The sequence below is a fragment of the Colossoma macropomum genome, unplaced genomic scaffold, assembly GCF_904425465.1.
Source record: "Colossoma macropomum unplaced genomic scaffold, Colossoma_macropomum, whole genome shotgun sequence".
Classification (NCBI taxonomy): Eukaryota; Metazoa; Chordata; class Actinopteri; order Characiformes; family Serrasalmidae; genus Colossoma; species Colossoma macropomum.
Window position 1 is genome coordinate 38,272,323 of NW_023494785.1, and position 27,603 is coordinate 38,299,925.

The 27,603-nt window shown below is 38.3% G+C and overlaps 2 protein-coding genes across 2 annotated transcripts; one reads left to right on the plus strand and one right to left on the minus strand.

Moving 5' to 3' along the window:
- Positions 1–1,442: 1,442 nt before the first annotated feature.
- Positions 1,443–10,247, minus strand: negaly6 (neuromast-expressed gpi-anchored lymphocyte antigen 6). Its single transcript, XM_036593482.1, has 6 exons — positions 10,185–10,247; positions 6,589–6,696; positions 5,341–5,454; positions 5,090–5,236; positions 4,895–5,005; positions 1,443–1,874 (listed from the first exon to the last, which is right to left on the minus strand). Exons 2-6 carry the CDS (start codon positions 6,635–6,637, stop codon positions 1,672–1,674), a joined length of 624 nt encoding a protein of 207 aa, XP_036449375.1. The 5' UTR covers positions 6,638–6,696; positions 10,185–10,247; the 3' UTR covers positions 1,443–1,671.
- smg9 (SMG9 nonsense mediated mRNA decay factor) lies at positions 9,118–26,943 on the plus strand. Its single transcript, XM_036593474.1, has 13 exons — positions 9,118–9,563; positions 10,667–10,741; positions 11,628–11,853; positions 12,540–12,637; positions 12,828–12,940; positions 15,137–15,248; positions 16,148–16,243; positions 18,061–18,146; positions 19,229–19,335; positions 20,249–20,356; positions 20,485–20,610; positions 21,834–21,978; positions 24,323–26,943. Exons 1-13 carry the CDS (start codon positions 9,420–9,422, stop codon positions 24,399–24,401), a joined length of 1,515 nt encoding a protein of 504 aa, XP_036449367.1. The 5' UTR covers positions 9,118–9,419; the 3' UTR covers positions 24,402–26,943.
- The last annotated feature ends 660 nt before the right edge of the window (positions 26,944–27,603 follow it).

Sequence of the window (27,603 nt, forward strand, 5' to 3'; positions counted from 1 at the left end):
AGTTTACTAGGCAAAATTAATTAAAGTGATACTGGGTTTACATAAGCACATATTCTGTAACTGAAAAATGGTGATTGCAGTATTCAACCCCTGTGATGTGGAGGCCCAAAGTTTACACAGATGAAAGATATTGTGAGAATCGACCTGTGAATCAGTTAAAAAGTTTACCTTTTCAGGATATGAAAAATGGAGACCGCCCCCAACCCCCCACCTCTGGAGTGACTGGTGTAAGATGGACTGGTGTAAGATAATCAGTTTGGTATTCACAAGTTTGTTACACTGCTTAAAACACTAATTTAAACCACAGCTCGTAGTTATTAGCATGACATTTTTGAAGTAACTTACAGCAAGAGCTAGCCAGGCTAAAGTGCAGCCTCCACATGGCGGAGTTAGTTTTAACCAAGTTTGTGCCGAATGCTTTGAAAAAGTAGTGATGGCTGAATACTGAATACACTGTCCTAAACGTATTCAGTAATGTATTCCATTACAATACACAAAGAAGTAACATATTCAGAATACATTTAGAATATATATATATATTGATCAGGCACATGGAGAATCCCTCCTAATTGTCACTGTTACTCAGGGGGAGGTTTCTTCATGTAATTCTTCAGTTAATGTGTTTCATTAAAAAAAATGCGCTTAATTAAATGAAATTCTCAGCATTACTTTGGCTCTCATCACCTGCTTCAGTCTGCTGTCTCATAACCTAAGCACTGCCTTATCACATTGGTTTATCAGTGTACTCAGGCTTTAGGAATGTCAATGTTAGTAAGGAAGTTGTTCTTTTTTTTCGAGTATGTCTTCACACACCTTGTGTGGATTTTAAAATGGTAAATAAACGAGAATTAAAGATGTTTCTCTTAAAGATGGTATATATTTTGAATATAATGGGTAGGCATTCTAAAAGTATTCTCCTAAAAATGTTAAACGTAACTGTATTTCGAATAATGCCTTTACAAAATGTAACTTTCTGTATTCTGAATATGTTTTCCCATACTTGTATTCCGTTACATCCCAGCCCTGGTTTTAATGGTGTTATAGCTAAACCTCCTACAGTAAACAACGAGAGAAGTTCATATTCTCCCATTACCATATTAGATTATGCTATTAACTCTTCTGCTTTGTGGTCAAAACTAAATGTGTCTCTTTTAACTAATCATACTTATGTTCTTTTTGTTTATTTAAGTTGGAAAGTTTATCAGCATCTGTCTTTATTGAATTAATTGTTTTCATTGATCCGTCTGAAACAGTTAACCCCATCTACGGGGTTGTAATGTTTGCACACCTGCCACTTATGAATACGTTGTTCATAAACAGGTGCTTGAAATAGAGTTCATTTGTGGCAGATGTGTGGTCTGCTTGTATAAAAAATATTAATCTTGCTCAAAAACTTTTATTATTTTAATTAAACTTTAATTACTAAGAAAAACCCAAATGAGTAGGTTGCACCTTGCTTTCATCTTCAATTTACATAATAAACTGGCAACTCGGTGTACAAGAAGCTGTATACATTACTGAGAGGATGCATGTCCAGGATTCTGTAATCCTCTGAATTTGAGGCTTCGACTTCAAGGTATTCCCAAATATTTTTTCCCCGAAACATTTCTTTGAGCTTTAGAACTTACAGTGTGCTACGAGTCACGTTGGAAAGCTTGACTGGTGCAGTTTTCATTGGGGAATAATGGATGTAAGCAGAAGCCCCAGAAGGAGGAAATTCTGTGTATTTCTCTTGACACCGTTACACAAGTTCCCCTCACAACAGGTAAGCCCAACCACAGTGTTTGACTGGGCCAGGTGAGCGGACAGATCACCCATGCAGAAACTCCTAGTGGCGCATCCTCTCATCATCATCATCTTTCCGTCAGCACCTACTGCAAGAAAAAGCAGAATTTAAAAAGTTAACGTTAAAAACTGTTGACCTAAATTGCGCAAAGCAAAACTAGCTTCATATTTGTTTATGTAATGCTAAATGGCTAACTAATCGAGTTAACTTAGCTAGCCACACGTGTTGGACTCCAGTCCTGGTGAGCTACAGCTCTGCAGACTTCAGTGATCTGCCTCGTTAAACATACCTAATTCAACTCATTAGCAAATTAGCAAGCCCTGCACCAGTCAAATTGAGAGCATTACAGGCTGTTATACACCTAATGCAACATAAAACGATGTAAAAATGCAAAATATTCATCCTCGATTTTTTTTGCATCAAAACATTTTTTGGGTAATTTCAAAGTGTTATTTGTGCTGTGAAAAAAATGAGCAAACTATGGACAAACTATGACTTTTGTGCTGAATGTTTTCCACTTTGGAAAAGCAAAAGGAGAACAGAGAGTTTCTCCACCTCGTTTCTAAAACTTTCCGAAAACTAAAACTTTCCGAATATGAGCTAATTTTAGAGACGCAGCTTCAGACAAGGCAGAGCTCAGATCTTGGGTTGAATGGGATCTAGGCCTGGGCAGTAGGGTGATGTAATCAGATATTCAATGATTGACAAGTAACAGATGGCAATGTGTAAAAAGTGATAATTGCCATTGTGGGAAAAGAACTATAATAAAATTAGAGAGGACTAATTTACCATTAAACAGCTTGTAAATGTTTTGAGAAATTGAGGTTCACATTTAAGAAGTGTGCGAAGTTTAAGAAGTGTCCTAGTATTATTTTTTTTCTGTCTGAGAAAGAGTTTAAGATTAAGACTAAGTGACCCTTATTTGTCCCACAATGGGAAAATTTCACCTCTGCATTTCAACCCATCCATGCAGTGAAACACCACATAAACACTAGTGAACACACACACACACTAGGGGGCAGTGAGCACACTAGCACAGAGTGGTGGGCAGCCCTATCCACAGCGCCCGGGGAGCAGTTAGGGGTTGGGTGCCTTGCTCAAAGGCACTTCAGTCACATACTGTCGGCTAAGGGGATCGAACTGGCACCCTTCTGGTCACAGGGCTGGTTTCCTAGCCTCCAGCCCACAACTGCCCCCATAGAGAAGTTTCTTATGAAGCTGTCTGTTCGTTCTCTCTGCTGCGCACTGCAATGCTAGCTTTACCATGTGACTAGCTTTACCGTTTAGAGTACATGGAACTGAAAATCAATGCTGACATGCTTTGGAACTTCAACTTGCTTCAGTGAGACTCTGTGCAGTAAAAAATGAACTAAAGTCACTAGGTTTTACCCTGGAGCAGTTAGCTCTAACCTGGAGAAAAAGTTCTTGTGATCCCCATCTACGACCAGAAGACTGTGTCTGCTGCATGTGATTTACATGAAGTAAAATTTGAAATATTTTCTTTACAGCTTACGTGTCCTGGTGCATGAATTACAAAAACTAGAAAATGACATGTTAATTATCTTCAGATTCTTTGGTCACAACAGAACGAGCAAATGGTGACACTGAGCCACTCTCTATTTTGGAAAAGTGAAAGTTTGAGTTCTACCACATATAACTCGAAGATTGTAGCCTAGTTTGAGCCCAGTTCGCTGCTTTCTGAGTTTCTGATCCTTTTGATATTTGAGGAGTTGTTGGGACACAGCTAAACTGTCATTTTAGTTGTCGTCATGCCAACACCAGAGACGACTGTGATTGGTCAGTGAGTTAAGGTCATCAGAAAAATTCGCAAAAATCAAACAGAGGGTGAAGGAAATGATGCTGTTTTTTCGCCATTTGAAAAATCGCACTTGGTGTGCAAGCTGTCATTAGTTATACATGTGGTCAACGTTATTTACTGTCTACCTTTTTCTGGTCTACACAACTGAAACATTGGAAACTAGACAGTAAAATTACTTTCACATGCTGTATTCAGTATTTCAAGCTTTGACACTGACACTGTAGTTACCTTAACAGTACGTTCTTGTAGTCTACCTTAAGATTCGGTTCCTGTTTTTCAAATATGAGACATTTTAGATATTAACTTCATTGTAACATCATTCTTGATGTTAGACAGCTTTCTCAGTCATAGAATTAATTAGAGTGCATCCGTCTATAAACAATCTTAATTGATTTTACAGTGTCTTACTAATTATTTGAGGCACATAAGGTTGGCCAAAAGGCCTCTGAAGTCATGTTGGCGTTCTGTAGTCATCGGCATGCTCATCTTAGGAACTGGGCAAATCTTTTTCGAAAAACTGCCACCATCATGTCTTGTGGTAAACCAAAATGTTTCAAAGCCAAGCATGCATTTTTCTTCCGAACGTCACAGGATCCTTTGAGTTACAAGGTTTTAATGAGTTGAAATATGAACATTGCTACATGTAGGCTAACACTGCTGAACTGAACTTACATGATAAGATATATCCCACACAAAACAACTAGCTTTGTTAAATGTGGTAGTTAAGTTGCTTTGGCAGTAGTAAGCTACAGATTGAGTCACCGGTGTTATATAATAGTGTTAAGGGTTAAAATAGACTTAGGCCCAATCCCATTTCTACTTGTCACCTTGCTTGGGGAGCCATCTCGCTGCTTTTTCTTATTTTTTTCTCAATACACTCCGTTTGGAGGGTGTCTATGAAAGGGCTAAGTGGTAGGTGAAAGGGTGAAATGGGATTGAGCCTTACTTTCACCTTTCAGATTATGCCTTTTCAGTGTGCATGAGTGGTGCAGTAAACAACCTCGTAAATCTGTGGAAACTAGGGTGAGATAGCGGCAATTAATTTTTCCCCCAGAGAACAAAAACTTAGTCGTGGAGTTCCTAACATGAGCATGGCACCAACTGCAGAACGCTGCATGACTTCAGAACTCCATACTAGCAACAAATTAGAGTCATTTTGTCCATGAATATGCAACGATTCCAAGATTTTGCACAATAATTCTAAGCTTTTGAAAAGTTTTTTGGTAAAGTCCGACAAATCCGTTGGACAGAAATGTCCGATACTTTTGCGTTCTCAGAGATTCTCCTACCTGTCGATTTGATGCAGTGGTCTTCTTCATCGACACAGTCCAAGATTGATGTACAGTCCTCCCCGTTGCAGGTGTAACACTGAAGGCCATTTGGAATGTTGCCCATTACATCTATGACATTATTCCACATGTAAATGAACTGCTCCAAGCAATCAGTTCAACAATAAAACCTGTGTCATCAGCAGCTAAGTGTACCTGGCTGTCTCTGGGAGTTGCAGAGGTCAGTGCTACAGCACTGATTGCTAATTATCGTCTTGGTCACCCCAAAGTTAACTGATGCCGTCACACACTGCTGAGTGAATGAGCAGTTTTTCATTACCATATCAACCAGTACGGTGCTGCCTACAGTGAATAAATGCACAAAAAAGGTTAAAGGACTCCAACTGAAAAGGTGAGAAGACTAAGAGCAGTTCTACTGAGTATAAAGGTGCACTGCCTGGCCTTACCCACATAGGCTGTGGTTTTCATGTTGCCACACTGACCAGCTGGACATTCCACTTTTCGTTCAGTACATTTCACTGAAGTCTCAGGGATACATTGGTAGCAGGTCAGGGAAAGCACTGAAATCAAACATAGAGTTAAAAAAAGAATTGACATCATATTATTTGTTCTACGACTTACCTAATAGTTTGATGACTGGTGCTGTGGAGATGTTTAGCTTGTCAGCTAACTAAACGAAAACATAATTTTACAATATATTTTTTTTTAATTTCCAAGTGTTGAGGGTGTCGCCTCTGTAAAATCCAAGTAAAGGCCTTTTAAGTGTATTGTAAAGGTGCTTTACAGCACAGTGGTTGCTAGACTTAAGCTAAAGAACATCTAAATGGGACTTACGGTTTTTGTGCAACTCATTTAGTTACTTTGGAATGTAGTAATAATTGTGGTACAGACATATTTATAGAAAACAGAAATTGATTGACCAGTAACAGCATGTATTTTCAATATGTAGTTTGATTTAGCATTTATACACTGCAGTTTAAATTGAAAAAATGTCTTGTTGTTTTTCAACCACTTATTTTTTTTGCATCACAGAGATTTTTGACCCAATATATACCTCATAAATGACATCAGCTCAGTACATTTAGCAACCTTTTGTTGTCGGAAGAAAACCTTGTATCTACAAAATGATGACTTTAAAGGAAAAAGAAAAAAACCTACTTTACTTTTAATGTAAGTCAATGGAACCAGACATCTTTCCAAGTCATTTTGGGCCAGTTTTTTTTGGTCCATTCCTAATGAAATTTACACACAATATAAAGGCCAATAGGTATTTTCAAATTATGTCAAAAACTGAAAAACAACAAAAATGGAGATACGAGGTTTTCCGACAGCAGCGATATATAAAAATGTGTTATGACACACTGAAGACTTTTTCTAGGTGTAATGCTAAAAAAGTGAGTTTTTATCCAAAGGTCCACTGCTGGGACCTAAAAATTCCCATATATAGGTAAAGAGTTTCTGACATCATTAATACTACTACTATTACCGCTACTACTGCTACTACTACTACAACAATTTACAATTTTTTGCAAAGAATTTATTTTTAAGATATTTAACTTAATTCATGAAACCATTTCAACGTAACTCAGAGCAAAAATGAGTACATGTTAAAACACAACCCAACGAAGTCAACCAAAATAACTAAGAATTAATTTCTTTGCTGTAGTTTAATAAAGAAAGCGTGCTACAAATACCTTTGCAGAAAAGTGCACTCATGAGGATGAGGAGGGTGGACTGGATCATCTTGATTTCAGCTCAGACTGAGGAGAGCCAGGAGGGTGAGCTGACTTTATTCAGGTGGGCTGAGAGTGAAGGTGAAGAATGTGATGTGGTGAAATAGACACCTAGAACAAGTGACGCCATCCAACCCCCACCCCTCAATGTCATTCACTCTATCGTTTTTGCTTTCCCCTTTATTGTTGTTATGTACAGTGTTCATTTACTAAAAAGTTCAAGCATATTTGTGAATATGTGAATATGTAGGGTATGATGGTGTATTAACCAATACACAGTTGGCAACAGTAGCTAACTGAGCCATCCCTGTTTAAATAAACAGCACAGACCAGCATGAATTCCATTTTGGTCTAAGTTGGTTTTAGCTGGTTCATGCTGGTCTGGTGCTGGTTTAGCTGGTCACCTAGCGTGATCATGCTGGTTGACCAGCATACCAGCATCTAAAGCACAACATGTGCTGGTTTTGCTGGTGACCAGCATATTAACTTCCATTGCCGCTGACAAGCATACCAGCATCCAAAACGTAACATATCCTGTTTTTGCTGATGATCAGCCATGCTGTCCTTATAGGAAACTCAGCCCTAATGGCGGCCATCTTAGCAAAGCCCCTAGGTTGATTTTCAGTCAAACAAGACTCTGTTTGAATGAGGAGAGACATACAGACCCCAAACTGAAAGCCACATTAACGTTTCCAAAACACTTTTGAGATCACTGTTAAAATCTGATCAAAATCACATAAACAGTTTGTAGTGTTTGACTCCAATAATGTTAATTCTGGCTACTGCACATTTTGACAATGAAGGGGGGCTTTTGCTGCTTTCATGTGCAAGTGAGGCGGTGGTATTCTCCGACTAGAACCACCAACTCCATCTAGAACTCATTCCCCAACATGTGCATTCATGTGGCTTCATATAAGATTTGATTACCTTGCAAGTGCTAAAGCTAATGGTGATTAGCATGAACTTTTTATGGTCATTCTAGATTAAACACAGACATTTGAAGCTTCTGAAAGGCATTCTAAAGCTTGTGACAGACATTTTAGCACATATTTGACCTTGTAGAAGTTTCACAGTGATTCTTTCAGGAGAGAAATCTAGTATATAGCTGTCGCCGCTGTTTTCCTTTTTTAACAGGCCACAGATTAGACTGCTGGTCGTATTCAGTCAGTGATGTATCTATGACTTCCAGGCCTAAAGTGACGTTTTTTCTAACAAAATTGGTCCCACTTACTGGAAATCAGGAAGCACAACTTACTTATCTATATCTACCTAGGGACCACAGAGAAAACCAGTTCCTGATGGGCCAATTTTCCGCTTAGCATTTCAAGAATTTAACACTTTCATTAAAATTATAAGTTTGATCCCCAGATCCCCCATTCATGGCATTGAATCCAAGAGAGTAGGATTTCTCCTCAAAACATCCCATCCCAACATTGGCGTGATGTTAGCCAATGTGCACATCTGTTAGCTGATGTAACCAAATAAGGAGTTGTGGTTCTCCTCAGTGTCGAGCTGTCCAGTAAAGTTGCTTTAGCAGCAGTTGTGGTGTCTGATTTCACGTGTTTAGGAAAATTGGATAACAATAATAAACAAAGTATGAAAATTAAAAAAAAACAAACAACAACAAAAACTATTTGTGATTTTCGGAACTATGCTATTGTAAATCAACTAGGCAGGTTGCAAGTGGTAACAATGAATTTGCCACCATGCTAATGTTAGCAATCTATCCTAACATTATGACCTTTCACATGCCTACAAAATCAATATTATGACAAATCAATTTTGGTTCAGTTTTGACCCACTCCCCTTGGCAAACAGTCTTCAATTCTGGGTCTCACTGATGGGCCATCAATGTCAAAATCCTTCATATTTTTAATGGTATTTAATGAGAGACTGGCCAGACCAAACCAGCACCGTAACCTTCTTTTCTAGAAATCAGTCTTGGCTGTATGTTAGGGGTCGCTGTCTTATTGAAATATTTTTAATCTCCCCCGATTCAGTTACTTTGCAGATTAAATTCTCCTCTAATATGTGCCGGTACCTCACTCCATTCATGCTTGATATGTAACACCCCAGTACAGTTTGCAGAGAAACAGCCATGATGCTGCCACCTCTATACTTCACTGTGGATGTTTTTACGCACAATCATTATAAAAACTTTACGATATTCAAACATTATGAGCTGAATTATTGCCAGCGGTTCCATTTTTGTGGGGTAAATAGTACTAAAATGTAATTTGTCTAAGTGGCTGTGTGTGTATTTTACATACACGTCTATGTAAACATATATTTGTTAATGCTTCTTTATGTTTTGTTCATGTTACAAAGTCAAAAGACATTATGTGTGCACGTCTGAACTAGATATATGCACTAGAAGTGTGTTAAATAATAAAAACAAGATACTAATTTTCCCTCGCTGTAAATATGCTGACCCGTTTAACGAAGATTGTAGGAACCTAAAATAATGGTTCTTCGTGTTCCACCGGATCAGGGACACGTAGCTAGGCAACGTTAGCACGGTCGGGCTAAACGTGCTAATGAACGTCGCCGATTCTCCGTGGCCTTTTACAGTTTTTGTTCGTCTTTTTCACATAAATGTCGGTTGTAAATCAGAATACTGAACCCAGGATTATGACAACGTGCTTGCAGTTGTAGCTTGTTATGTGTTCGTGTAACGGCGAGTAGCTATCTAAAGCGAGCTAACTCAGCTAGCCGTCTGTCTCGTCGTTATTCTCTGTTTCCGCGTCTTAGTCTTAGACACTGTTACACTTAGGTCAGTTAAATAAGCAAGTATGTCAGAGTCTGGTCACAGCCAGCCTGGAATGTACGGACAGGGCCGGAGGAGAAGGCGCCGGAGGGACAGAGAGCCCGGGCCGCCAGGCCAAAACCTGTCCGGCCCGAGTCGCGACAGAGACTTTGGCCCTCGGGAGCGGCGGGTAAATTTCTCGATTCTCGCTGTCATTCTCGCTCTCTCCGTTGGGACACATTTCTCTTCTCTTTTTCGTTATATTCCTAGATATTTGCCTCTTCTACACTCTTTAGCCATCCACACACCTCACCTTTGTGTTCACTGGTTGCTTAATGACTTTGTAGTGTTTGTTATTAAGTGTCAACAGGTGTCATAACGTTTTGGACGTCTTCACTTAGTGATTACTTTGTGTTATTGTGTTTATTGCACATTTTCATATATTTGCACTCACTGCTATGTCCTGTGAGAGTCTCTGTTACCTCTTCACGTGTGACTGTTGCTTTGCAATATACATCGACCGGCCACTTCATTAAAACCACCTCTTTGTTTCTGCACTCATTGCCTATAATTACAGACTGTAGTCCATCTGTTTAATTTGTGATCCCCCCTTCCAACCTGTTCTTCAATGGCCAGGACCACCACAGAGCATGTATTGTTTGGATGGTGGATCATTCTCAGCATTGCAGTCACACTGACGTGATGGTGTGTGAGTGTGTGTTGCGCTGGTATGAGTGGATCAGACAAAGCAGTGCTGCTGTAGTTTTTAAAACACTGTCCACTCGCTGTCTGCTTTATTAGACACTCCTACCTTGTTTGTCCACCTAGCAGATGTCAGAAATGATGGTTCATCTATTGCTGCTCATTCTCTAGTCCTACATCAGTGGTCACAGGACCCCGTTGGCTGGATATTTTACTATACTATTCTCAGTCCAGCAGTGACACTGAGGTGAGGCTTAAAACTCCAGCAGCACTGCTGTGTCTGATCCACTCATACCAGCAGCAGACCTACACTGCTGTAGTGGTCCTGACCATTGAGGAACAAGGTGAAAGCAGGCTAACAAAGTAAGCACAGAAACAGATGGACTACAGTCTGTAATTGTAGAACTACAAAGTGCACCTATATAGTAAGTGGAGCTGATAAAATGAACATTGAGTGTAGAATGAAGGAGATGGTTTTAATTAAGTGGCTGGTCGTTGTAAGTGTTATTTTGAATCTTAAACTACTTTATCGATTTCAATGACACGGTGTACTGACTGGACTGTGTTGTCATTTGTGTCTCCTGTTCATAGGATGGGAGCGAAGATCCCCCTGGTCCACTCCTTCAGAAGACCCCCATAATTCTAGCCAAGCCTCCTGGAGAGAGGGTGAGCCTGAATAAATGTTGTTTCTGTATTAGTCAGATATACATGTATGCTGGAGTTGCTGATTTGTCCATGTGTGCCTGCGTTTTTATTGATGTCTGGATGCGATTAATCTAATTAATCTTCAACAGAAACCCATTATTGGCAATCTTTGGCAAACTTACCCTGTCTTAGTAGTGTGTACACCAATGGTCATCAACCCTGGTCCTGGAGATCTGGGGTCCATTCACAATCTGCTAGTCCCACCCCAGCTACTTGACTTCTTCAGAATTCAGTTCAGCATGGTAGATGCAGGTTAGAACTAAACTCTGCAGGTAACCAGAGTAGAATTGGTGACCATATGTGTATAGGTTAGTGTCATGCAGTGCATTGGGAAATACTGTACTTTGTTAAAGAAACACAAAAAAGTTCTAAATGTCAGCTGAGAAAGGTAAGAAGTAGTCTAATCCTGTGAGCCTGCGACAGTGAATCCTTTCTTTATGTTTCACTAAACTGGTGTTTTTTGTCAATTTGCTGTCTGAATGTGTTCATCTGTTGACATTATATCAGTAACAAATGTGAACAAAAGCTGTTAGAGTGTTTATTGCAGTGAAATGTAGTGGTGAAATTCCAGGAATTCCACAAGTATTTCAGTATTTTGCATAATAAAATTATTAAGATGTGAAAGAAGCCATTCGGAGTAGTTTGAAGGGAAACGCTCCCCTCTGGAATCCGGATTGTTTTTGGTGGCAGTGATGGGAACCAGACGTCTGAAGAGTTGCATGCCTGTAAAAGCTACCTCACACTAAATATTATTACCGCCCAGAACTCCCAGTTGGAAGATTTAATTGTACCAGTTCAACGTGAGGGGTCTTGTGACAATGTTGTGTACATATCTTTGCCCTTTCAGTCAAAGCAGAGTGCTCCGGTCAGTGGCACTCCACTGGAGAAGCCCATCATGCTCATGAAACCCAGAGAGGAAGGGGGAAAGTCTGCTGCTGCCTCTGATGCTGCACCGCCAACCTCTGGCCCTGGAGTTGCAAAGCTGGAGAGGGAAGGCCAGCGTCCAACCCAGCCAGTCTATCAAATCCAGAACCGTGGCATGGGCTCAGCTGCATCTGCTGGGGCTGTTGACCGTAAGTGGTTGCCAGATGATTTCCCACCAGTGACCTGTTTATTTGTGTATAGCACATGCTTAACTCTGTAAGTTAGTCAACGTAAATTGAAAGGCAGTGTAATAAAGCTTATGAAAATGCATTTATATTAAGCTTTTATTACTTTGTGTTTTTACTGTAATGCCTGTCTAGCTCCATCAAGCCCCAATAAAAAGAGTTTAATTAGTTTAACTTGATGTTCATGCAAACATACAGTGGAGAGAAAAGAGAATTTAGGTAACAGTCAGGGTGTCCCATCAGAGTGCACATTTTCTTGATTATTATGTTCTGTAAGAATTACTTACCAAACACGCTATTGTTATATATTTCTTTGACTTTGCATAACAATTCATACATACAGTGCTGTGCAAATGTCAGATGACACTAATTTGAACACTAAATACTAAAAAAATTACATATAGTTGTCAAGGCTTTGTGTAAATTTCTGTTAATTTTATGTTTTCTATCATTTTTTCCAAATGCTGAAGAATTGTCACTTACTTAATGGCTGTTTTAACTGGAGATTAAATAAATAATGTTGCACAGTACTATCCTGTTTCCCACCCCTTTCCCACTCTTAAATGTTTTCATGTGTCAAGCCACATTTAAGGCTAGTTTAATTGCCATTACAAAATGCATTCATTTTTTACTCTACCATATGTTGGCAGCTGTGATTGGCCAGACTAAGCTTCTGCCCCCTGAGAAGATGAAGCACAGTATTAAACTGGTGGATGAACAAATGAACTGGTGCGACAGTGCTATGGAGGTTAGTTTTAAGACCAGCATTATATTAATTATCTGCTTATGAATATACTTAAAAATGAACTATAAAATCAGATTTATGCTAGTCTTCTTTTTCTCACTCTTACATAAAATAGTTTGATCTGTGTCTAACTGACTAACTTCATTACTAGCCGCATGATTGTGTCAGTGAATCCTGTATCTCTTTTTCTCAGTACCTGCGTGACCAAACGGACATGCTGGTTGTAGGAGTCATTGGCCTGCAGGGGACTGGAAAGTCCACGATCATGTCCCTTCTCTCAGCTAATACACCTGAAGAGGACCAAAGGTAGACTTTACAGCTTCATTCTGGTGTGTTTTGTGTTTAAATTTGGTTTATCTACCAGGAACACGTTTTGCATTTTTTTTCAATATTTATCAGTAGTCAAATAATAATTTGCAATTTGATAAATATTCACATAGTCAGATTTCATTTCAGTCAACCTAGCAAGGGCCACCCATTGCACATAAATGTATACAATACTCACTGGCCACTTTTTTTGTAGCTTCACCTTGCTGGTGTTCATATAGAGACTGTAGTTCATTTGTTGATGCACAGTTTGTATTAGCCTTCTCCTTCATCAGCGGTCATTTTCTTACCACTGCTCTTTACTACTCTTAATCTAGCACCACCCTTCATTTATTTAATTTCTAGTCAAAAGACCATTAAGTACAAGTTATTAATTGTTCTCTTTTAGATCAAAACATAAAACATATTTAACAGAAAATTACACAGAAGCTTCAACAGCTCAATTTCAAATCACGTTTATTGTCACATCACATTACACAGCTGTTAAGGGGATGGAAAATCTTAGGTGCGTACACACATAAGAAAAATGTACTCATTAATATACACTAATATTGCACTTATTACAGTTTTGTACAGTAATGATAACTGATATGCACAGTTGTACACATTTCCATATGTGCAATGAGTGAGTCTGAGGTAGATAAATACTCTGAGATGCAGGTACACAGGGGATAGAATATTGATATAGAAATCTTCCAGATTATATGAGATATGGATAGAAGATGTACAAGATGTCAGTCTATATGTGTAAGTACAGATTTGCTAGATTGAAGGTGCAGTGAGATCAGATTAAGTCTGTTGAGATGTGGATGAGGTGTATGGAGATCATGATTATGATGACTCAGAGGTACAGTGACAGGCTCATAGACCGATACACAAGCACTACTGGCTGTTCAGCAGCCTGATGGCCTGGGGAACTGGCTGGTTCTGGACTTTATGCGTCTGTACCTCCTCCCACTGGGCAGCTGTGAGAACAGACAGTGGCTTGGGTGAGTGGAGTCCTTTAGAATCCTGTTGGGCTTCCTCAGGCAGTGGCTGGTGTATAAATCCAGGAGGTAGTAGTGTCAGGTTGTTTTAACATTGAATGTGCCCACCCTTTTCTTTTATTAAGTTTTCAAAGAAATCTGCAGGGATATATATTCAAGTAATCAGACTTATTCAGTGATGTTGAGGTCTGGACCCTGGGGGTGGCCAGTCTATTGTTTCAAAATATCAGCAGTTTTTTTGGGGGTTGATTTTATTTTTATGTAAATAAATAAATAAATATATATATATATATATAGAGAGAGAGAGAGAGAGAGAGAGAGATATAGATATAGATATAGATATATATATTTTTTAATATTTTACTTTTCTTAGTAACAGCTTCCTGACAGCTATTCTTTCTTTCAGACCCACAGCTTTAAGTTATCTTGTCACTGTGAAAGGATGGACAAAAATCCTTTTTTTTAAAATCTGAAGCAAGAGTGGAGCTTGATTTTCCTCTTGTCACTTAAAGATGAAAGCTATAAGTACTGTTTTTCTGATAGGGACAGTTTTGGTCTACCAAGTCTTGCAGGTGGTTGTTAGGAGTCCCATTTTCTCTGTATCTTTCAATTATATTTTAATTATACTTCTATATTTTTACTTAGTATTCTTTGATTTTCCTCTTCCTTATGCATTTGGATTATCTTATATTTGATCTTCTCACAAATATCTCCTGAAAATGTAATAACTTGTACTTAATGGCTGCTTTGCCTGGAAATTTAATAAAAGAACGGTCTCTGTGATTTTCTCATAGTACTTTATAAAGTCGATCTATAAGGCAGATGGAGCTCATAATTGGGCCATTGAGTGGGAGTACAAACTAGGGGAAAACATGGGCGGTTTCTGTTTTAATAATTACATAATTATTAAATAAATATCAACTTTACGACATTTAAGACTTAGTTCCGCCAACATTTTCTTTGACCGCGAGTTACTCTGCACTGAACTTCAGTGTGATTTTTAGTAACATTACAATGCTGTGATATTTCCTTCCAAAAAAAATTTTCTGGTATTTCACACCAGGCAGTGAGTTTACAAAACATGAATTCAAGCCTTGACTCTATTAAATATCATTTAAAAATCACTGTAACATAAAGTGTGCTAACCTTAGATCCACGGGACTCAGCATCTGCATCTGTTTCATTTCAGGTCGTATGTGTTCAGGGCGCAGACTCAGGAGATGAAGGAGAGAGGAGGGAACCAGAGCAGTGGTATTGACTTCTACATCACACAGGAGAGAGTCATCTTCCTGGACACGCAGGTTAGACTTTTGGGTTTGCAGGTTGTTGTCAGGATACATTAAACAGGCGGATGCAAAAGTTATATTACATGTTTTACTTTTTTAAATAAAGGAAGTACCACGTCCTCTGCAGAGGACACACTTAAATGTGGCTTTTTTGCTTGGAGTATGGCGTTTATTATTGAGGAAAAAAAACAAAATATTAAATGTGCCGCATTTTGTTTTGTTTTTTGTTTTTTTCACAATAAGACAAACATTTCTATTTTTTTTAAATAAATAAATAAATAGCTGTTGTTGGAAGAAAACCTTGTATCTCCATTTTTGTCGTTTTTCAGTTTTTGACAGAATTTGAAAATGCCTGTTACCCTTTACATTGTGTGTAAATTTAATGATGAATGGACCAAAAGAAACGACACATAATGACTTGGAAAAAAGTCTGGTTCTGTTGACTCACATTAAAAGTACAGTATGTTTTTTCCTTTTCCTGTACAGTTATCATTTTGTAGAAAGAGTTTTTTTCCCAACAACTTCAGTATATTTTTTAATCTTGATTTTTGGAATGTAAAAGTACAGTGTATCTGCACTGTTTCTCATTTTATTACCAAGAGATATTACTCAATATTCAAGTTTCTTTATTTCAGAATGTAAATGAAATTTAGAATCAGGTGTGTTGATCACTGGTTTGAAGGGTTGAATGTGTATGAATTTGGAATAGTGTCCCAACATTTGTTTTAAAGTAAAATGGGGGGTTGGGGGATGTTTTCTAGCTTGTTGTTGCTTAGTTGGACTGAAAGCATTGATTAAGTCATAATATATGTATATATCTGTTATGAGTCAACACGTTTCCTGTTCTTTTCTAGCCCTATTCTGTTTATATTCCTGTTATTAAAAATACGTTTCGCTGCTGTGTTTGTTGTCAGCCCATTCTGAGCCCCTCCATTTTGGATCATCTCATCAATAATGACCGCAAACTGCCTCCCGAGTATAACCTTCCACACACATACGTAGAGATGCAGGTGAGTGTGTAATAGCTATAGTTATTATTGAAATGGACCAGATTGATCCCTGAAACTTAGAGAAATGGAAAGTTTGACCAAAAAGAATTAAGTAATGAATTCATAGTTTACTTTCTGAGTTGGTCAAATTGGGCATCATCACGCTAAGGTTGCTGTGAAACTTTCAGTTAATATTCAGTTAATATGGGACAGTAAAACAGAAAGCAGTCATTAGTAAATTTTGTTTGGTCTGTATTAGATTGAAAAAGCGTACTAAAACACAAAATTGTGTGTTTACTTATTGAATTTTATTGTTTTTTGTAAATATATGTTCATTCCAAGTGTGATGCCTGCAACACCATGTTAACCACTATGTAACATCACCTTACCTTATATCAGCACTTGATAAATGTTTGGGCCCGGAAGCCACAAACTGATCCAGTTTTGGAAGTGGATTGTTTTGCAATTTTGAGCTTAATAACTGTTGGATTTTTTGCTGATTCAAAGTGGCAAGCTTGACCCATTCTTGCTCATAAAGGGCGAGACTTTTTCTGGATGCTTCTTTTATGGCCAAGCATCACTGCATTACCAGTTATATATATATTTATACAACAGTTAGTTACGGCCACGCAAGCTGATTGCTTGAGAAGCTTTCTAAGCATTATGGCGAAATAACATTAGGGTTTTTTCACAAACACTTTATCACTCCGCTAAGACACCGTTGCTAAGCAACGACTTTGACAGCTGTAGGTGACGCTATAGCCACTTGAACATTTCTACCTCTTACTTTGCCACAAACAGAAAATGGACACTTTTAAGATCACTGTGACAGAAGAACACCTAAACAATCTGGAATCAGCCAGAAATGAACCCAGTGCCATTCGCCAAACAAAATGGGCTGCAAGATGCTTTACAGACTGGCTGGAACAAAACAACATTAATATTGATCTGGCAAAAATTGACAAAACTGAGCTAAACTTGATATGGCAGCAGTTTTATGGCTCAGTCTAATTTGGTCAGACTCTGAAGATTACACGTTTGGTGAATGGTATTCGGTTCATTTCTGGCTGCTTCTAGGTTGTTTAGGTGTTCTTCTGTCACAGCTGCTGACTGAAAATATTAGCACTTCATAACGTTCCTAGTCTTAAATGCTTCTGTCCCAGGTTTTTTTGGAATATGTTGCAGACGTTGATTTCAGGAGGAGTGAATATTTACACAAAACAAAGAAACTGATGAAATAAAACATTAGGTATCTTGTCGTTGTACTGTTTTTGTTCAAATACAGATGATTGTAAATTTATACATGACTGCTTTGTGTTTTTATTCATGTTACTTTACCTACTGTTTTTTTGGAATTGGGTTTGTACATTTATCACCAGAACATCTTGGAATATGTCTAGTAATATACTGTCATTTATATATTTATTACGTTTTGTTTTTATTACATTTTCCCCATTTCCCATTATTTTCCACTTTTACTCTTGTATTCAGCAACAAGGTTTTTGCAAAATACTCAAAGTATTGTAGTTGCTGTCTGCTTCTTATTTGGGATTTGAACAGAATCTACACACACTCAAGAGCACAAAGGTGAGAACAGTCCTGTGGTTTAAGAACACGTCATAAATTTGACGTAGACTTTTTCTTAGGACCTTTCTCACGAACAAATTTAAGAAAAAACTTTAAGATGTTGGTGAATAAGGCCCAATGGCTCTGCATGGTAAAAACTGGCCTTAACCGTCAGAAACCCAGTTAATTCACATAGACCTATTTTATGTACACATATGAGCCATGTCAAGTATGTTTTCAACTCCCTACATTGTCTCCTTTTCTCTCTTTAGTCTCTGCAGATAGCTGCCTTTCTCTTCACTGTGTGCCATGTTGTAATCGTGGTTCAAGACTGGTTCACAGACATCAACCTGTACAGGTCAGACTCTGCTCTTATCCATCAACACAGTTTCAGACAAACCTGTCTATCCACCTTATTTTTCAGGTCAACACTCTGTTTTGAGATTATGATTGAAATTATGATTATTATTACTCTTGTAAATATCAGTTTTCAAAAGTATATTTTACCGTATATATTTTAGCACATCGTCACTGTCTAAAGAAAAACAACCATCTCCAAATGGCAACTTCAAAGGAGAGGGCACAAATGTGTTTTTGTTTTTTTTTTGTTTTTTTTTTTAACTTTTAATGTATGTAAATGTAAAGCGATTTTATTCCAAGTGCCAATGTAAATGGTAGCTGGTGTGCTCAAATGATATAGAAAATTAAAAAAAAGGAGACACAAAAAGAATTTTTAGCTGTGGACGTTATGAAAGAGCTTTCAGTCATAGAGTATGTTTTGTCGCTTGTTGGATGTGCTGGCATTTAATGTGGTAGCATTTTAGCCACACAGCAGTTACATTCTGGCACTTGGTACAGGTACATGAATGTAATGGCTGTACCATTTAAGGTGGAACAGGAAATTTAAAAAGCCAACTTGAGCTCTGTCAAATTTCTCAAGTCATTTGTCTCATATTTGTGACCTATACATTCGTGCCTTAGTCTGACAGACACTGCTAGAGTTTGGAAAATATTAGTCATTCACACTTTATTACCAGCAGGCCCACGGCTTAATGAACACAGCTGATCATTAAGTCATCCAGTTTCACAACTCTCCGCTTCCTCAAAAACAAAGTTGTCTACTTCAGATGTAACAGACCAGACAGAGGAAGTTGAGCAAGGAGCTGTTAGGTTTATCTTAATTTGAAGCTAAACTGAACCACTCCACAGCTAATGCTAACGTTAGCATATTTTGCACTGTTTTTACATTGCGCTCTCTGTACTTATGAAAGAACTCATACCTGAGTAAAAATTTCAACCAGTACACCAGATGAATCAGTATCCCACCCACTTCAACACCCCATTGTTCAACATAAATTCTCATTGTTAGCTAGGGTTTGCACACTGATGTTGTACATTAGTTGACGAGACGTAAACTTGTGGCGTGGAACTGTTTGTCAGGTTTCTTCAAACTGCTGAGATGCTGAAGCCCTCAACTCCATCTGCCAGTCATGACAGCACTGGATCCTCAGGGCAAGACGACGGATCTGAGTACTATCCTCACCTCAGTGAGCATTTAGTTATCTCTTTAATCCAATTCTAATCTCTGTTTTACTATTTCAGCATAGGGATGGTAGGTCTATGGGTATGAAAGTTAATACTGCTGTGATGTCCGGTAATTTATTATATCATTGATACCGTGATGAGCCTCAAAAACAGAAACTGCTCTTCTCCAGGACAGTTAAATTTCCGGACCAGTATTCTTTGGCCATACCACCACCATCACCCATTTTACGGGCACATAATTTTTTCTTTTTTGTTTCAGTATTAATGTCACAACTTATCGCTTATTAATAATCATACAAATGTAAGGTGATTTGGTACCACAACCACCCAACCCCCCTCCAAACACCCCTTTGAGTGAAAGAGAAGACAGAGATAGCTGAGAGACAAAGCAGAAGAAGTAAAGAAAGAAAAGGAAAAAAAAAAACAGTGGACAAGACAGCACAAACAAAAACATTTAACAAAACAATAAACAGGGTGGCAGTGCCCCCCCCACCTTTTCCATGCTATGATTATGATGTGGTTAGTTATCAAGAACAACATGCTTAAATATGTCTTATAAACCCAACAAGAACGTCTTAAAAATAGTTTTTTCAAATTTGGCAAATGTCTGAAAATGTAGTATTTTTTCTATTAGAGGTGTCAAATTCTTGATGGTGCCTAACAAAAGTTGGGAAAGTCATCATCTATAAATAAAACACCATACATTGCCATATTCAGGTTTGTTGTGCAATGGAAATGGTACTATTTTCTTTTTGTTGTGGTGTCCTAGCATTTGCACAATAAAGAAAAGAGCCTTTCAGTTGTAAAACAGTCTCTCAGCATATTAACAGATTTAATCGACAGTCAACGTAAATGTGCTGACATTGACATCATGTAATTGCTATTATAAAGTAACTTGCATGTTTGTTTTTGTAGTTTTCTTGCAGAACAAAGCAAGAAGGGAGGAATTCTGTCCTCGAAACCTGAAGAATATGCACATGGTTGTGGACAAGCTGATGGCCCATTCACACCTAAAGTATAAAGGTTAGGCAAAAACACTTAGCAGCACTTAGCCAGTTTACACCCACCACTGCTAATCACCTTCCACCCCCCCCCCTTTGATTCTAAGAGAAATCTGGCTCATTAGCTTCCCTGGTGTTGTGTTTTCTCAGGTACGTTGTCCATGCTGGACTGTAATATCTTCCCTGGGCTGGAACGAGACTATCTCGGAACTGAAGTTAACCTCTTCCTTTTGCCAGTGCTGGAGAACGACGGAGACGAAGCCTTGACGAGGGCAGGTAAGAGAAGAAAGAGTTGGGCCATTGTTCTTAATTTTCTCTTCCATTTCATGATTTTGTGCTGTACATAGAATAATTCATTATTACTGGCTTACCGTATTAGTAAGCTATTCTCTTACACAGTTACCGTCATTTAAAAAGACAGTAATTGTACACATTTATTTGAATTTTTCAAATTTAAAGCAGTATGATTATACTGGGGTGTGTCATTTATATTGTGTAGAGGTCCTATCCCTAGTTAAGAGTTGATGTACTCTGTGTATTACATTTTAAGTGTAAATGCTAGACATCAAATTTAGTTTGTCACATTGCTTCAAGAAAAGTCTCATGGATCTCATGGATTCTAACAGTAAGCATATTTAATAGAGCCCTATCAAGTGTTTGCAACTAATGTTGTTACTCTAGTGTATATATCTAAATACACTAATGAGCCAAAACATTACGACTACTCTCACATGAAGCGAATAACATTGTCTCGTAACAGCACCGCATCTCAGGGTCTGGGTTCTGTTAGACCATAAGTAAACCGCTGGTTCTTGTAGTCGACGTGTTGGATGTGGGAGAAAAAGCAGGTGTGAAGATCTGGGCAAGGGCCAAATCATCATGGCCAGGCGAATGGGTCAGAGCAGCTCTGATACAGCAAGGCTTGTGGGGTGCTCCCGGTCAGCAGTCATCAGTACCTGCCGACAGTGGTCCAAGGAGTTCAAATCATGATCCAGTGACAGGATGCTCATCGATGTGCTAAGAACAACAAAGGCTATCTAGTCCAAAAAGATGAGGGCTACAGTGGTACAGAAGTCACAGAGATGTTTAATGATGTTTACGGGAGGAATGTGTTGCAACACACATAGTATCACATAGTATGTGTATGGGGCTGCGTAGCCGTGCCCATGCTAACCCCTGTCCACCATTAATCCTGATGGACTAAAGAAATAGTGTTGCATTTTAAGTAAACGAATCATATCAATATAAAGATGCACTTCAAACATTGTTGTCTGCTACATATGCCTTCACGGTCATGATGTATTTATGATCAGTTTTATTTCAGACAATAACAGAACCAGATGTCCCAATCATTCAAATTTGAACCTTTGATCTTCTGAATTGATGAAACTGATCTCAACCCTGGTTTCTCCTGTACTTGGCTGACTACGTATGGCACCACGTGATCAATCTGTGACACAAACTGATCTGTCTGTTCTTTTTCTGTGTTTGTATTGCAGGGTCTGGGTCTATGCCTCTCTTCTCTCTGTTGCCTGGCTACAGGGGTCACCCCAGCTTCTCTTCCCTGGTGTCCAAACTCCGCAGCCAAGTCTTAGCCATGTCTCGCAATCAGCTCTCGCACACCATCCTTACAGAGAAAAACTGGTATGGCAAGTCTGGGGGGGGGCAGAAATTCTAATCGCTTACTCTTATAACTTAATAATAACTTTTTTGCATGTGGTTTTCTATGTAGTTACTAATATTAATAAGCCAAAATATGTGGTTTATGTTCTTTAAGTTTAAGTTGATTGGATTCATGTATTGAGATAAGAATAAGTGGTTTGTAATTCTGTTTTCCGAGGCTTAGTTTTCAATCATGCCGAAAATCATTAAATGAACAGCTCAACAAAAATACTAACATGGCTAACAACAAATGGAACGCAGTATACATAATGTAGCCTAACTTCATTTGCATAATGCTAACTGGGGCTGTCAGACTCATTTATTGAAAGCAATATTAGCTTTCCTAACTGAACAGCTGCATTAAGATCAGTGCAAGATAAGTTGCAACGTGATTATTGTAATAAGGACAGATTTCACAGGTCCACGTTACACATCTTTACGTATTAGCGTCAAACACACAGGCTCTTAAAAGATGGTCAGGCTTAATGTTTAGGTGTCAAATGCAAAATCCACATTATACTAATGAAGTCAAGTCAGGCTTTATTGTCATTTCAGCTGTATACAAGTACACAGTGAAACCAAACAACATTCCTCCAGGACCAACACAGGAACACAAGTGCAGGACAATACAATAAACACAGTGCAGACAATACAGTACAATAAATACAAAACAGAACACAGGCAGTACACGGTACTGAGTGTGGAGTTGTGCAAAGGAGGATGTAACATACTATGACATATTAGCAGCTTAGCAGATAGCCTAGCATTTGTGCATGAGCATAGAAGTCACTGAGGTAGCAACCAGAACAGCCGTGGTATAGAGTATTTGGTTTATACAGTAATTCTAGCAGCTAACATTGTTAAACTGAAAAAAATTTTCAAAAATGCAAGTTGTGAAGATGAAGATATGATGACAACAGTAGATAATTCACTTATGTACTCGGAAGACACGTCCTTCGTCAAGTTTTGACAAAATTTTCTTTCAATGCTCTTTCAGCAATCATCAGATTTATCCGCTTGGGAAAGGGGTCCGAAGCATAACCAGCGTTACAAAATGTTCTTCTGCACATTTTGAGTGCAATTACACATTTCCACCACAGAGGTCTCAAAATTCCCAAAATTTACATTGTGCAGCTTTAAGCCTAAGGTAGATGAAATGGGATTTTTAATTGCCATTGCAGTTTAGTCCAAGAACAGGTTTAATTCATGGCCATGAAACGGACCCAGTAAGTCAGCGTGTTGTGGTTATGTTTTTTTTTGCAAACTCAATCAATGGATGTAAACGTGTGAGACTATGATGCAACCATCCATGGTCGAGAGTCTATAACTGGCCCTGCTGCTCTCTCCTCTGCTACCCTTGCTTTCTCTTGGTGTGAAGGATAACCTCTTACTCTCCATCCATCACTTAGTATGATGGTAGCCCATTGTGGGCATCTGTTGCTTGACATACATATAGTTGGGCTGAGTTCTTCAGCTGCATTCAGCTGTACAGCAACTTGGTTACATTAGCACAATCAACCTTAAAGCGGTAAATCAATAAAACCTTTCATTCCCAACCTTATATATATATATATATATATATATATATATATATATATATATATATATATATATATATGACTGCATGTCAGTTTTGTTATGGTCATTACTGCAGTGCTGTTGTCCTGCAGGCTCACGGCAGCAGAAGGTTCAATACAGCTTTAAATAACGTGCCTCTTGTTACAGAAATGCCTTTAGTCTGAAGAACAAAGCAAAGGTTTTCATGCAGTAAACAGTCTTTCAAGGGGCAAAACAAGTTAAAATGATTGGCTAGTACATAGTTTGGATAGCAAATATGCTTGGCATTAGCTGTTGTAGCTGAAGTTGTATCTAATGTAGCTGCAACATTAAAAAAAAAAAAGTCACTTTAAAACTTTAGCTTGATTAGTCCTTGTGCTCTTTTTTTATTCTAACATCACATTTACAGTATAGCGCTTCAGTTCTCTTTCAGACTGAAGGTTTTTCTACAATGAAAGGCTCAGTATTTGAAGCTGTGTCGAAGCTGACAGGATTGCCTGCAGCTAATAATGAGACTAAAACTATATTAAAGACTCGAGACTCAACTCTGACTTGGAACCCAAAGACTCTAGACTTGGACTAATGTATTAACTTCTAAACACATCCAGCTAGAGTATAAGTAAAATTATGATTATGAAAATACTTACAAATCCATGAAAATGTTACTTTAGTACTTATAACTGAGTAAATGAAAGTAGTTACTACCCATCTGATAGTGTTTTTATCTGTTTTTATATATATTAAAATGTATCTTTCTGTTTCTGTAAAGGTTCCACTATGCTGCCAGAATTTGGGATGGTGTTAAGAAGTCTTCAGCCCTGTCCGAGTATAGCCGCTTGCTGTCATAATCAGGGGCTCCTAGACGTGCCTGGGATTTGGAGAAATGGAGAAAGTCGATCTCCTTCGTGTGCTCTGAGGCTCGACCACACAGTGCCGCATGTAACATCGCTGCGCTCCATGTTCAGCCAGCTGTCTTGATTAGAACAGCGGATGTTCTGAAAGGACAACAGCGGTGGGTTGCACTTGTTGCTGAGCTGTTGTGTTTTGAGCAGGGAAATACAGCAAATATGTGTTTGCTGACAGTGGATCTAGGCAGCTGAGCCGAGTGGTAATTGTTTTTGAAAGAGCTGATGAGCTGAATCTGATGCCTCATGCAATTATATCAGGAATGTTTGGTAAAAAGCTTCAGCAAGATCAGAATGATTTCACAGATGATGAACTTTAAAAGATCCTTCAGACAAGTCGTTTTTTTGTGTCCGTATTTATCATTAAAACAGTCTGCTTCTCTGGGATGTTTGATTGCTTCATATGCCTTATTTTACACTTCTCTCTGATTTTTACCCATATTTCATTAAATAGAGAGTATTGCCCGCACACTGTTGAAAAGTCAGACAAGTCTAGCAAAAATTTACCTTTCTTTTTATGCCCTTACTCTGGAATACTCTTTGTACACTATTTAGATCAGTTTTTTTGCTTTACGCACCTGAAGCAATCTACTTTTTACGGAGCGCAACAGTAATTTTTGTTCTACCCATATTTCTTTGAAAGTTCTTTAATAGGAATTAGGCTCTGGTGCAATACCCAATATTTACCTCTTTACTGACTGCTCTTGCAAGCCAATCTTTGTCAGTCATCAGAGAGATTGTTTTTTTCGCTAAACGTTTCTAACGATTTCCTTTGTTGACAGGAAAGGGCCATTTGACTGATGTGCAAAACGACCAACCACAGACTGTTGTTTTTGCGTGTTTGAGTTCTACAACAAAAACAGACCTGTGTGAAACAAAGGTTCATGTTCATGTTAGCTGGCTGAAGTGGCACCGATCTGTTTTTTTTGGGAGCTTTCTGAACACAAAGATCTGATATTTTCAAATTAGATCTGAGCCTTTTTGGCTATGTTGACCATTCATCAGTGTTGATGAATAATTTTTTTTATTATTAATTATTTATTTATTTTTTTAATAAAATTATAAGAACTTCTGTGACCAGTTCCACAAACGTAAGATACACACACTCAGGGTCTTAAGTGCTTGTGCACCTTTACATAATGTGCAAGTTCATCATGCATGTGTGCACTCGACAAAGGACAGAGAGAGCATTATTATAAATTAACTAATTTAACTGAAAAAGAAAAAAAATGAATTACAAAAATGTTCCCCTTGCTACCCTAACGATAAAGTCAAAACAGGTCAACGGGCCACCCCTACGTTCCCCACCTCTCAAAAGAACATACATTCATAAAGGTATGGCAAACTCAAAGTAACAATTCCATCCACAAGACGGCATGTCATGGCATTTTATACTTCTCTTAAGACGTCTGCCTTGGAATTTCTTTGGGTTTATTATATGGATTTTTTGTTTTTTGCCGCTCCCAGCATGGCATTGTTACTTTGAGTTTGCTGCAGCCATACCTGAGGAGCATCTGTTCCTTTCCTTTATTTGTGTGACGTCTGCAGCGCTTCTTCATATTTATTTATTCATAAAGGAATCTTCACTGACCCATGTGTGCATGTAAGCTAGTAAATCATAGTATTCTTAATTGCTAACAGGTAACCAAAGTAACTGGAGGGCAGCCAGTGGAGTGGAGCAGTGTGGGGCCAAATCAAAACCGCTCGCCACTGATAACCCTTGTCTCACCAACATGGCAGGGAAAGCCTCGTCCCAAATGGTGCCCTAAGCCCTGTTTCCAACCCAAAGTCAACACTTTGGTGATTTCCACAATGTGCAGACTTAGAAAGCATGAAACCTTGAGGATGTGGACTGTCGGACTTTGAGTGCACCATTTGGGACAGGGCCGAAAAAGATTCAGGTGTGAGTTAAAATGCATTTGTTGATTGATTTACCATCTACTTGAGCTGTATTAATCTGTATTAATCTAGAATAAGCTCATAAAATGGTACAGTACTGGTACAGCCTGTGTGATGCTCGAGTCCCAAACGCATGCTTTTAAAACTAGCACCCTTGATGTCTTGTGCCCTCTACAGCTGCGCGGTTGATGACGTCACCAAAGTGCAGACCCAACTGATGTTGCTTTAGGTGATCCTGTAGATGCTTTTTGAGGGAAAATTTGTTTCACTTCATCTTTTAAAGAGAATTTTAGGGCAATTCGCTCCCTGTTTCAAAACAAAGCTGCCTGCTTACTGTACGTTACAGCATACTGGAATAACTTTGCGGATAGAATTCTTTGGAAGAAGGTTTGGTTACTCTTCGGTTTTGGAGTGGTTTGATATTAAATGGTTCATTTCAGAGAAAGTTACAGACAGTGGTGGTGATAGGAACCATGTCTACAACACAAATCTAGACATTTTATTTACTGTCCAAAACCAACAGTTAACCTACAACAGAATCAGAATCAAGCTTTATTGGGCTGGTATGCTTACACATACAAGGAATTTGGTTTTGGTTACAGGAGCTCACAGTGCACAGTACCAGACAAACATTTAGATGTAGTGAATAAAATAAAATAAAATACAATACAAAAAAAAAAATAAAACATGCATTCCTAATAGTCATAAATCTAAAAAAAATTATATTTACCTTGGGGACTATTTTGCCTCGCGGCGCCCTGTGTGTACCCCTCTGTCATGAATGCATTATAATAAACGGTTTAACATAACTTTATCACATAACTATCATAAAATAATGTCTGAGGCTGTGTATTCATAGCCATTTTCTGTAGTAACTTTGTGTGAGGGAGTTTTTAGAGGCATTAAACTCTTTGGACATCTGGTTCCTATCAACACCACTGTGAACAATTCTGACTCGGCAAGTTTCTCTAGAGCGGAGCATTTCACACCAAACCAGTCTGAATGACTTTGTTTACATCTCAACCAGTTAATTATGTGAAAATTTGGTGGAGTTCCCCTTTAATACTTAATCTTGTTAAGTTTTGTGTACATAAATGTTTTTCTAAATGAAACTGAAGAATATATTAAAGCCATGTGGAAATAAGAAAGCCAACTAAACTGTCAATGGATGTGTAAAATTTCATATTTTCATATGACGGTCAAGGCCTTGTGTATTTTATGTATTCATCTTTTTCTTGATGTGTAT